Source organism: Octopus bimaculoides, chromosome 2 (genome assembly GCF_046866305.1).
Source record: "Octopus bimaculoides isolate indiv1 chromosome 2, ASM4686630v1, whole genome shotgun sequence".
NCBI classification, from domain to species: domain Eukaryota; kingdom Metazoa; phylum Mollusca; class Cephalopoda; order Octopoda; family Octopodidae; genus Octopus; species Octopus bimaculoides.
The window spans coordinates 144,976,192-144,988,691 of NC_142929.1; the positions used below are offsets into that span (position 1 = coordinate 144,976,192).

Consider the following 12,500-nt stretch of genomic DNA (forward strand, 5'->3'; position numbering starts at 1 on the left):
ATATATATATATATATATAATATACAAGAATAAGGGCAGGGAATCGTCAATTAATAATAGAATTAATAATTAACAATTTTGCCAAGTAGTTCAGTATGAAAAAACCTTTATCGGTAAAACCATTTATCATCATAAATATACAGGGATTAGCATTGAGTTGCTTCTCCAACATACTGCTATTTCTAAATTTTCAGTATGTTGGAGAAGCAACTCAATGCTAATCCATGTATATTTATGATTATATATATATATATATAGATATATATAGATATATATATAGCAATAATAAATCTCTGACCGAGACGTAAACAGTAGCAGCACGGAATCGTGAATTATATTTGCCACATAAATATGGCGAACCCATAGGAGATGATGCTACTGTTGCTTATAGCCCCAGGAAGACATCTCCTCCGGCTGGCTAACGACACACTGTGTGTCGTTAGCCAGCTGGATGAGATGTCTTCCTGAGGCTATAAATAACAGTAGCATCGTCTCCTATGGATCCGCCATATTTACGTGGCAAATATACTTCTCGATATATATATATATATATATATATATATATATATATATATATATATATATATATATATATATATATATACACATATGTATATCTATCTCGATACCATGAATAGCGTGCCTAGAGAAACCAACAAGCCAAACGATATTTTGGTGCTGGAGCGTTGTATTTCTTCATATGAAGACATTATGATCGTTAATTAATTACAGTAAAACGTTGGAAATACCTCTCTTCTGAAATAAAATGCAATTTACTTATTCTCGTACTGGTATTTCCTTAGGATCACGGCTCAGTGGTTAGAGCGTCGGTCTTACAATCGTGAAGTGAAGAGTTCGATTCCTGTACTGAACTGCATGTTGTGTTCTTGAGCAAGACCCTTATTTTTTTGTCACGTTGCTCCAGTTCACTCAGTTGTAGAAATGAGTTACGAGGTCACTGATGCCAAGCTGTATCAGCCCCTTTGTCTTTCCCTTGGATAACATCTGTTGCATGGTGAGGGAAGTCTTGTAGGCATGGGTGACTGATGGTTTCCAGAAAAAAACCTTATCCGGACTATTGCCCCGGAAGGGAACTTTCTAGGTGCAATTCCATGGTCATTCGTAAGCGAAGTGGATGTTTACTATTTCCTTAGTTAAACACGTACGGGATTGATATTTCGTACGTTTTTGCTTTCAATATTAAGATAAGGAATTGAAGGCGACGAGTCGGCATGATCGTTAGCATGCCGCGAAAAAACGCTTAGTGAAATTTCGTCCGCCTTTGCACTTTGAGTTCAAATCCCACCGAGGTCAACTCTGCCTGTTACCTTTCAGGGTCAATAAAATAAGTAGCTTGAGCACCCTCCCTCAAAATTGCTGGTCTTGTACCAAGATTGAAATCAATATTAAGATAAGGAATTATTCCGAGGAAACTAGAGTTTCTCTCACTCGCAACTTTACGTTTTGTAAAAAAAACTTTCCGTTCTGTCAACGTTAAAAATCACAAATAAATGCAATTATTCTGGAAAAACTAGTGGTTTTCTGCATTATAAAAATTATAATGAAGTTTCCCAATTGATTTATAGATAAATTAGTAAGATCTATTTGAAAACTGAATTTTTTTTGAGGGAGAGATAAAGAACATTTTTTGACTGTTGAAAACAAATCCCATCTCTCTCTCTCTCTCTCTCTCTCTCTCTCTCTTTCTCTCTCTCTCTCTCTCTCTCTCTCTCTCTATCTCTCTCTCTCCATCTATCTATCTCCCTTTCTCTTACTTTTTCTCTCTCCCCACCTCTCTCTCTCTCTCTCTCCATCTATCTATCTATCTCCCTCTCTACTTTTTCTCTCTCCCCACCTCTCTCTCTCCAGCTATCTATCTATCTCCCTTTGTTCTTCTTTCTCTCTCTCTCTCCAAGATCAATCCGAAGACACCATATCTTTTTCCTACCCACAATTTATCAGCTTAACCTAATCTTAACATTTTCAATACTAATTCTATTAAGACTGTTATTATTTCATATAAGTAATGCTATTATTCGTAGCAGAATTATTCGTCGTCGTTATTAAGTAGATATTGTTAACGAAATTATTCAAGAGAAAAAATCTTTCCGTCGTAAAAATCGAAATTTTCCATTATAAAAGTTACTCTCCTGGTGAAGCGGGACTTCAGACTGGTTTTTTATTCTTCGATTGGTTTACGCATCTTTTCTTCTGAGAAGCCACTAATGAAAGATGCCTTGAAGTTTTTATATCTCGTTTCCCCTCTTGAAATACAAGGCTTTTTCAACTAGTTAGTCAAAACGTAACCAATATTTAAATTATTCAAGGGAAAAATTATATTCCTTTCGTCTGTTTAAGATCAATGTGTAACTTTAAAAAGTGACGGCTTTAAAGGAATAATTTAATAGTGTTCGTAATTTCAATCCAAGATTATTGCAAGTTTACATCTATGAAGTTGCTTATAAACTATAAAATAAAAAGTTTGATTAAAAGTAAAAAATTCAGAGCATCCTATCTTCATTCATCTTTAATTATTATAATGTGTTATCAATCGTTAAACGAAGTATCTGCTAATGAGCTGCAATAAGGGTTTAGATAAAATATCTTAACTTTGAACTTGTAGATTTAAGTTATGGTTAAGATGCTAAACTTTTAACAAACTACCCATGTTCTTAAATTGAAATTGAGAGTTTATTCACTCGAAACTTATATTTTTTAATGTAATATTGATTTTCTGCAAAGGAAAGGATCATATTCTAGAACAATTTCAGTATTAGGTATAACTTGACTAAAAAATAAATTACAGCCGTCACTCGCAAGCGAGTGTCACTTGATAGCATGTACAATGCTTTCGCTAATAGATTTAAGCGCCTGTGCAATCGTGAGCAAGTATAAATGCATCTTTGGTCTAGTGGAACATCGAGGATGTTACAGATAGGCAGAAAGAAAGAAAGAAAGAGAATGTACCAGCAACAGGTTGTTGCTCATTTCCAGCTAAGCAAACCGGGTCAACGTAAAAGTAAAACATTTCCCCAAAATGCAGACTTAATTCCATGATTCGAACCCACAGTTTCATGGTCGTGTAATCAAAGACTCTAACCGCCAGGCTACGCTTTGACTAACTAGTTTCAGAAGTATTTTGCTTCAGAATGAAACGAAATATGGACAACTGGATAACGTATTACAAGTGGATAAATATTTTAACTCTACCTTATTAAAGAACTCATTCAAAATTAATAAATCATTGACTTGATAAAGTATATAAAGAAATAGAGAGCGAACAATATTATTCCGTAATTCATGTCATGTCCAACTGGTTGGATAATCGAAGCAATCTTGGTTATTACGTCTCCATGTGTCTGCATGTGTTTCCATTTGTTTCCAAGAAAAAAAAATCAATAAGTCTCCGTATCCAATCGTTTGATTCAATGAAATATTCTCAAGATCAAAAAAACAAGCCAAAAATAAAATTTGAAAATCTTGAAAAGAAAATAAATGATGAAAGAGCTAAATAGTTTTCTAAAAACTGGCGAGACATTATTGAACTGTGAGGTTAAATAATGAACAACCTTTTATTCTAACATTGCAAAAGAGTCTAATTAGAAACATGGAAACACTATAACATTCCTGATTTACTCTGTTATTGCTGCTGCTGTTGTTGTTATTGTTGTTAGTATCGCTGCCATTATTCTTATTTCTATTGCTGTTATTAAATAGCAAAACGACTAAACTCGAAACTATTCACTCAGACTCGACTCAGCTGCAGAACTACCAACTTTTCTTATTCGTTATCTGTATTTAACCAAAGGCGTGTTTGAATTCACGATTGTAAACTGACAACATATTTCTCAGTTATTTACCAGCATTAACGCCCTCTCCTTACAACAGTTAACTGGCTGTGTGCTAAGAAGTTTGCTTTCTAACCACATGGTTCTGGTTTCAGTCCCACTGCGTGACAACTCTGGCAAGTGTCTTCTACTATAGCTGACCAAAGCCTTATGAGTGGATTTGATACATAGAAACTGAAAGAAGCCCGTCGTATATACAGATCTGTGTGTATTTTTATGTCTGTTCTTGTCCCCACCACCACCGCTTGACAGCCAGTGTTGCTTTATTTACATTCATGTAACTTAATGGCTCGGCCCAAGAGACCGATAGAACAAGTACCATACTTTAAAAAAATAAGTACTGGGGTCGATTCATTCGACTAAAAATTCTTCAAGATTATGCTACAGGATGGCCGCAATCCGATGACTGAAACAAGTAAAAGATAAACGATAAAGATATCCAGCCTTTACAGTCAAATACGAGATATACTGACCCTGGCTGTTCGTGGTTCTAGTCAACATGTTAAGATATATATCTTAACATGTTGACTAGAACCACAGAGAGATTAACCGGTACTCTGTCGGTTACGACGGCAAGAGTTCCAAGTGATCCGAGCAGCGGAACTAGCTGTTCCTGAAATGAACGTAGAAGTAGCTGAGCACTCCACAGACACGCGTACTCCTTCACGTAATTTTCAGTAAGATTCATCGTGTCACAGAATGTGGCACGGCTGACCCTTTGAATTACAAGTACTACTCATTTTTGCCAGCTGAGTGAACTGCAGCAATGTGAAATAAAGTGTCTTGCTCAAAAACACAATGCGCCGTCCCGAATCGAACTTTCGACCTCGCGAACGTGAACCGAATTCATTAACCACTTGGTCACGCGCCTTCACAGACAAAGTGGTTTTTACAGTGATGACGGTCGTAGATGTTAATGATAACTACGGCACCGAGATAACAATTACAATGTTTAAATTGTCGGTTATGTTGTTGTTCATCTTGACTTTGTTGTAGTTCATATCATTTTTGTGGTTTCGTTGTTTATGTTATTGCGTTCAATCTTGATACTGATTTCGTTCATTATACTGCTTTTTTTTATCTACCTTGTTTATATGGATTTTTCTTTTATATTTTTGTTGTATATGCTGTTGATTTTGCTATTATTTTTTTTTTTAATTTCTGCTCTTCTATACATGGTGTGCATCTTGCCGTTGATCTCGTAGGTGCTCTTGCTGTCGTCCATAGTTTTCATAGTGTTGTTTTTGTTGTTGTTCACGATGTGGTTTATCTCTTGTTATTGTTGTTATTGTTAGTGGTGCTGGATCATTACTGTTATGTCCGTTGTTGATTTTACTACTGCTGCTGCTGCTGTTGTTGTTGTTACTGTTGGTGCTGCTGCTGCTGCGTTTGTTGCAGCTGTTGCTGGTGTCGTTTTTCTTGCAGTTGTTCTTTTTGTTGCTGTTACCAATGTTGTTGTTTTTGCTGCTGCTACTGCTGCTGTTGTTGTTGTTGTTGTTATTGCTGCTGTTGTTCTTACCGTCGTTATTGTTGCTGTTGCTGTTACAGCTATTCTTGTTGATGTGGTTGTTGTGGATGTAAGTACCGTCGTCGTCGTTGTTGCTGTTGTTGTTGTTGTCGTTGTTGCTACGCTTTACACACTCGGTTGAGTATTTATAACAACAAGCATTACGTAGCGAAATATGAAGTATGCAAAGGCAACACGGAATATTTCTTTCAAAATCGTGTCTGTTTCCGCTCTAATGCACCACTTGCAATTATCGTTGCATGACTGGAAATATAAGCAAAAGAGGGGTCGAAGAAAGATAGGGATTTCATTAGCTTCTTTAGTCATACAAAAAGCTTAAATATTTTAGGCGATAAAATAATAGTTGTTATAATGTTTTAACATTTCATCTCTTAAATGTAACACCAATGTAAATGCGAAATAAACCACCTCAGAAAACCAGGAAAAACCAAAATTCACACTCACATTTTTGGGGAATTATCCCCAGTTCGGTTTTGATGGAAGAGTTAATTGAATTATTTGATTTAAACAAACTACGTTTCTCATTGCTTAATTAATCTTATTTAGATTTTTTACTCTTTTTGAATCTAATATATTATCACTAGCTTGGCTATTGTTTCTTCATGTGGATGGCGTCTCTATGTAATTTCTATCTCTCAGTAATTCTAGTTTTTACACCAACCATTGTACATTGTTGTACATAACATAACGATTCTCCAGTCGTTAATTTCACAAATAAGGCCACCTCTCTGTTTTACTGATGAGGTAACAGTATACTGAAATATCTTCGCAGTTGTCTCCTACTATTGTGGGAATAGATTCAGGAGAAAAGTTTCCTCCTAGAAAACGTGTGACAACACATATGGTTGTGAATGATGCTATCGGGTCGTAAGACGCACGCGTTTCAATGTTCTTTCGCATCGTCAGCGACAAACATCAAATTTCTCAGTCACAGCTCAATTAGAATAATCCGCTCTTATATTATAACAGCAAACGCTACGTTTGTTGATGCGCGTAAAGCTTTGTCAAGATAGAATTAAAAGTCGTACGAAGCAGCGTTAAATGAAACATATACGTCTAAAGTCATAATCCACAAACTCGGGCGTGGACAACGTTTCCGCTGCGAAAATAGTCTCGAGAGAAAATTCTTCTCCTCGTCGGTGTTTTTTGAAAACTCATTTGGTTGTGACGGGCATCATTGAGTAGAATTCGTTGATATGATATAGGGCGGTAAATGACAGATCTGGTGATCGTAGGTAAGACGAGGAAGAACGCAGAAACGTATGCATCCTACGATCCAATGACGCCATTAAAAGACTAACATAATTTCTCGCATGTCATCTAAGAAAGGTCTTCTCACGCCCAAGTGTGCTCGATCGTATTAAATATGCCTTTATGTATATCGAATCGGGGACCTCATGATTGCATGTCAACTTCGTAATCATTCGACCATCCTGTGCCCATGTGGCTGGTATACACCATGTTTAAATAATGACACAAATATATCTGATTTGTCGCTTAACAAATTTTTTTAGCAACTACACTAGAAAATTGCAACGAATGTCTATTGATCATTGCTGAGTGAAATAGGCCTTAATTGACTTCATAAGATATACGTCACGTCACGAGCCATTGGTCAGAAATTAGAAATCAATTACGGAGAAAAATTAGTTACGAAATTACAAAAATATAAAAACAATAAGAAAAAATATAAAACGCTGAAAAAAAAAGCAATTTTCTTTCGCATTCCTTCCTACCGAAATAACGTTTTTATGTCATTTATGTGTTGGAAAAAATAAATACATTAAGCTATAAATTCATTTTCAGGAAGAAAATATCAATCTTGAATTAATTATTTATATAAACGTTATTTGCTTTGCTTTTTACGCCAGAAAAAAAAAACACTGGACAAAAATGGAAGGTATAATGAAATTAAGAAAGAATATAACAATAGAAAATAAACATTTTCCGAAAAAAATTGGGTCGAAATTAGTTGTAAATCAGTGAAAAGAACACAAAAATATGTGAAGTATTATTAATCATCGCTGTAAAAACATAAAAAATAAAAACAAAAGAAAGCGAAGGAAAATGCTGTAAATTGGGGAGTGAATATATATGTGTGTTCTTGGTATATCTGTACTATTATTGATTGACTTAAAATTGATATCAAATGACTAGCTAAATCTTATTATTGTAGTTAATTGCTTATTAAAATAAAAGAAAACAAAAGAAGTCATTAATGATAGTATTATTATCATTATTATTAAGGTGGCGAGCACACTGGATGAAATGCTTGGCGGTATTTCGCCCGTCGTTACGTTCTGAGTTCAAATTCCGCCGAGGTCGACTTTGTCTTTCATCCTTTCGGGGTCGATAAATTAAGTACCAGTGAAACACTGGAGTCTATATAATGGACTGGTCTCCTCCCACCAAGTGTCACGCTTTGTGTCCTCAGTAGAAAGGATTATCATTATTATTATTATTGTTATAGTTGTTGTTGTTGTTGTTGTAAAGGTGGCGAGCTGGCAGAATCGTTAGGACGCTGGACGAAACGCTTAGCGGTATTTCGCCCGTCGCTAGGTTCTGAGCTCAAATTCCGCCGAGGTCGACTTTGCCTTTCATCCTTTCGGGGTTGGTAAAATAAGTACCAGTGAAACACTGGGGTCGATATAATCGACTAGTCCTCTCCCCCCAAATTTCAGGCCTTGTGCCTATAATAGAAAGGATTATTGTTGTTGTTGTTGTTTATGCTTATATTTTCATCTTTCTTTTATATATATTTCTTGTTCAGCTGATGAATCCACACGCTCTAAAGCCACCATTCCGGTTCGCTACAACACCAAACGGAAGTACTGAAACAAACTTGAAAACAAACTACCCAAGTATGTATAGATATATGAGTAAGTTTAACCAGCGTGACGTCACAGAAGGAATATATGCTTTGAAGAAAAAGTAAGCCGACATACTACTATCTAGATTGTGTTTGTGAGGCGGTGAGATGTCTGTTGTAATGCATAAGTTTGTTATATTCATTTATTCTTGGCAATGAATGTGGCACTATGTAAATGTGATTTCTCTGTTTTCGTGTTTGTGTAAACCCAATAAGCTTCTCTGATAGAGATGTCAGCCTAGGTTGCAATGTATAAATAAAAGCCGGATCACTAAACATAGTCATGACAAATTGAAGAACTCCCCAACTGCTAATGGAACACATAAAGCGAGATAACGGAAGAACAATCGACTACAGTCATAATTCTAAATGCGGTAAAATGATAAACAAATGGCGAATGAATTAAGCATAACGGCGATAAAGGTAGGACGGGCTTAAGAATAGTAACCAGTGGAATTAACAATCAGTAACTGTATAGTGGAGCTGTTAAAAATAGCATAACTCAAACATACCATTATTATAGTCTTTATTCTTTTATTTCAGTCAGTGACCTTCAGCCATGCTGGAGAATCGTCTTCAATGGTTCAGTGAAAGGAATTAGACAAAACTAAGCCAGTATTTGGTCAATTTTTAAAGCCTCGTAATGATTCTACTGGTTCCTGTTGACGAATCGCTATAGACATACACACACCAACACTGATTATCAGTTACAATAGAGACTAACACAACGATATGCACACGTGTGCACACATACACACACATGTGTTTACGCATGCAGGTATATATATATATATATATATATATATATATAATGCAAGAGAGTTAGGGAATGAGGATTCAACCCACTAAAGGGTTTTGTAACTAAAATGACAAAGACCACAATATACAGATGCTTATGACATACCATGTCATATTAACAATCAAGGTTACAAGTATAAAGTATATTTAGCAATTGGAGAATATACAGAAACTTACAGCTGTTTCGGCCTAGCGCTGGCATGCCCTATTCTATCCCTATAGCTCCTGCGTGCCGAAGTAATTAGCAGATGAAATGCTGAAATGGGGGTACATGCATGATTCTCTAGGCCTCTTCTGATTCACAAAAATTCAACACAAATATAAAGTAAAAAATAAAAATAAATATAAAAATAGAAATAAAAATAAGAATACAGTAAAAATAAAAATAAAAATAAATGAAAAATGAATATATATATATATATATATATATATATATATATATATGAGAGCGATAGTATTATTAAAAATACCATCGCTAGTGGCAGCGAATACAAACCATACAGGCAAATTAATAATAATATATATATATATATATATATATATATATATATATATAAGGGTACTACATGAGAAACTGCATCGCTAAAAATAGGAGTCAAAAATACTTCTCTGCCAAGTAACAGTCACAAAATTAATACAGGCACGTTAAGAAAAATATTCAGTGAACAATAATATTGTCTTACCTCTGCCAGGTCAGCGAAAGTAATGCTGGTTAATTTGATATCATCATTTCGAAATTACCGCCAAATGGTGCCTGATTCTCTTCAGTCAAATCCGGCAGCCAACGACTACTAAAATTTGCCTTCACCATGCATGCAAATTCGTTTGAAGTGGTCTAACTCCACCTAAGTGAAATTATTTATAAATAAATATGAAAGCCATAGTACTATTTAAAATACCATCGCTGGTGACAGCGAATAGAAGCCGTACAGGTAAACTAATATAATATATATATATATATATATAAGATATATGTGTGTGTATATATATATATATATATATATATATATATATATATATATATATATATATATATATATATATACACACAAGGGTACCCCATTCCATAACTCTTGTATATATATATATGTATATATATATATACAACTGTTAAAGAGGACAACAGACGTTAAGGCAAGGTAAACATCTCAAGTCATATCGGTTATTATAATTGGAAAAAATTCAAATTCTTACAGTTGTTTCTGCGATATCTCATGGTCTGAGATATCTCAGAAACAGCTGTAAGAATTTGAATTTTTTCCAATAATAATAATAATGTATAAGGCTTGAGATGTTTGCCTTGTCTTAACGTTTGTTGCCCTCTTTAACAATTTTACACCCTTTATATCGGAACTCTGTAATGGTTCCATAACAACTGTCCCGGCTATAACCTTGGAGTCCTTTACAGCACTTAACTAGCATACCTAATCGTTTAGATCACCTGTGAACTAAACCCCCATATTCTGTGTTGTGTATATGTATATATATATATATATATATATATATATATATATATACACACATTCGCCATGATAGGTCGCTAGGCACTAAGCCTTTTTATTTCTCTCCCTGTTTATTTCTGTGTTCCTTTCTGCCGAAGAGCGTACGCTCGAAACGTAAAAGACTTTCTCACTTCCCAAGCGTTAAACTAATACACACACACACACACACACACACACACACACACACACACACACACACACACACACACACACACACACACACACGATATATATATATATATCTCGTGAAGTATATTTTCCACTTAAATGTGGCTAACCCTTAAGGGTTGATGCTACTCTAGCTTGTAGCCCCAGGAAAACATATCCTCCAGCTGTCTATTGACACACTTTCTGTGCCCTATCAGTATTTGCAAAGGGAAGTCATCCTTCCCATTTCTAGCCTGACGTGATACACACGGACCCGAATTTCTGGGTATTGACCCGTCATTAGCGTGTGACAACCACCGGTTGGCGATGTGAAGTGGTTCCCAATGCAAATATATATATACTTTTCCCATCTGCTATAAGATGTACCGCACTCATAGATGAATGCTTGTGTCACCCTATAGCTTCGTCGGAGCTTCAAACATGAAGTACAGTAATACATTCAATTTAGAAAACACCTAACATCAGTAACATAGTGATTCAAACTCGTGGTTTAGCATTTCTTCCATTATTTGAATATTGTTTTTGTTTTTTGTTTTACTTCGGACACGGTCCCTAATTTACCAACGCCTGCCCCCCCCATCTTTATACAATATCTAGAAACGGTGTTATTTCTTCTTTTGCTTCTCTCACGTATATTTCTTGCTCTCAACAAAGCTTCGTTGAATATTCCTGCCTCTCATCCTTTCGTCTTCCCTTTTACACAACGCTTGTTCAATTCTTTTACGCACACACACAAACACACACATACACACACACACACACACACACACACACACACACACACACACTGCCATTCAGTACAAATACATAGAATGTCAGACACATCGACCGTATCGATCTCATTAAAGGAACCTAATCACTGTTCATCCTTCTATGACTAATTAATTAAAACAATACGTCCAATTGATATAAGTACAATCGCATTATTCAGTCTACATGCATTATACTATAATACGGATTTACATATCTGGACATTTATCTATATTATTCTGTCCGTCTCTCTAACACTATCACGGTTTTCCCAACAAACATATACTCTCTCTCTCTCTCTCTCTCTCTCTCTCTCTCTCTCTCTCTCTCTCTCTTACACACACACACACACACATGACGTAATATAAATACGTGCAGTTTGAATATAAATGTCAAGATGTCAACCGAATGTAATTTAGAAGGCCACATACTTAAAGTTAAGATGAAATTGCTTTCACTTACAGATTCTTTAAATTATTTACTATCTTCGTTTTGTTAACAACTATTACTATTTTATAAACTGTTTTATGGAGAATATTAAACGCGTCTGTGCAATATTTTACTTTTTGTTTTTACATTTTCATTCACCTTTCGAAGAAACGACAACATTTTTTTTTATGAGCTTTCCTCACTTCCCGTTCTCTAATTCTTTATACTTTCACATAGTTAGATGCCTAGATAAATATGCCCTCACTTCAACACGCTGAAATATAAATGTCAGAAGCTATCTTTAATCACATCGTCACCATCCTCCTTCAAAATGTCAATAATAGACTCACCCCCACCCACAGCATTCAATGTATGACATTAGTGCAGACAATATAATTTCTAGGATCTATTTTTCTCATTATGACCTCTACACCACCACACACCCATAATGTACTCTGGAAAATGGCGATTATTAAAGGAAGAAGGCGGCGAACTGGTAGAATAAGTGGCGGCTGGACATAATGCTTCGAGACATGTCGTACGTTCTGAGTTCAAATCCCGCTGAGCTCGACTTTGCGTTTCGTTCTTTACGGAGTCGCAACAGTAAA

At 35.4% G+C, this 12,500-nt stretch overlaps 1 protein-coding gene across 2 annotated transcripts in view; it reads left to right on the forward strand.

The window, feature by feature from the left end:
* The window catches only part of LOC106880576 (glutamate receptor ionotropic, NMDA 2A), a 139,024-nt gene that overhangs the window by 63,261 nt on the left and 63,263 nt on the right, over positions 1-12,500 (forward strand). For both annotated transcript variants that reach the window (XM_052965894.2, XM_089347811.1), the window contains one exon: positions 8,147-8,307. In XM_052965894.2, the coding sequence (XP_052821854.2) occupies positions 8,147-8,307 (161 nt within the window). The remainder of the gene's footprint in view (positions 1-8,146; positions 8,308-12,500) is intronic.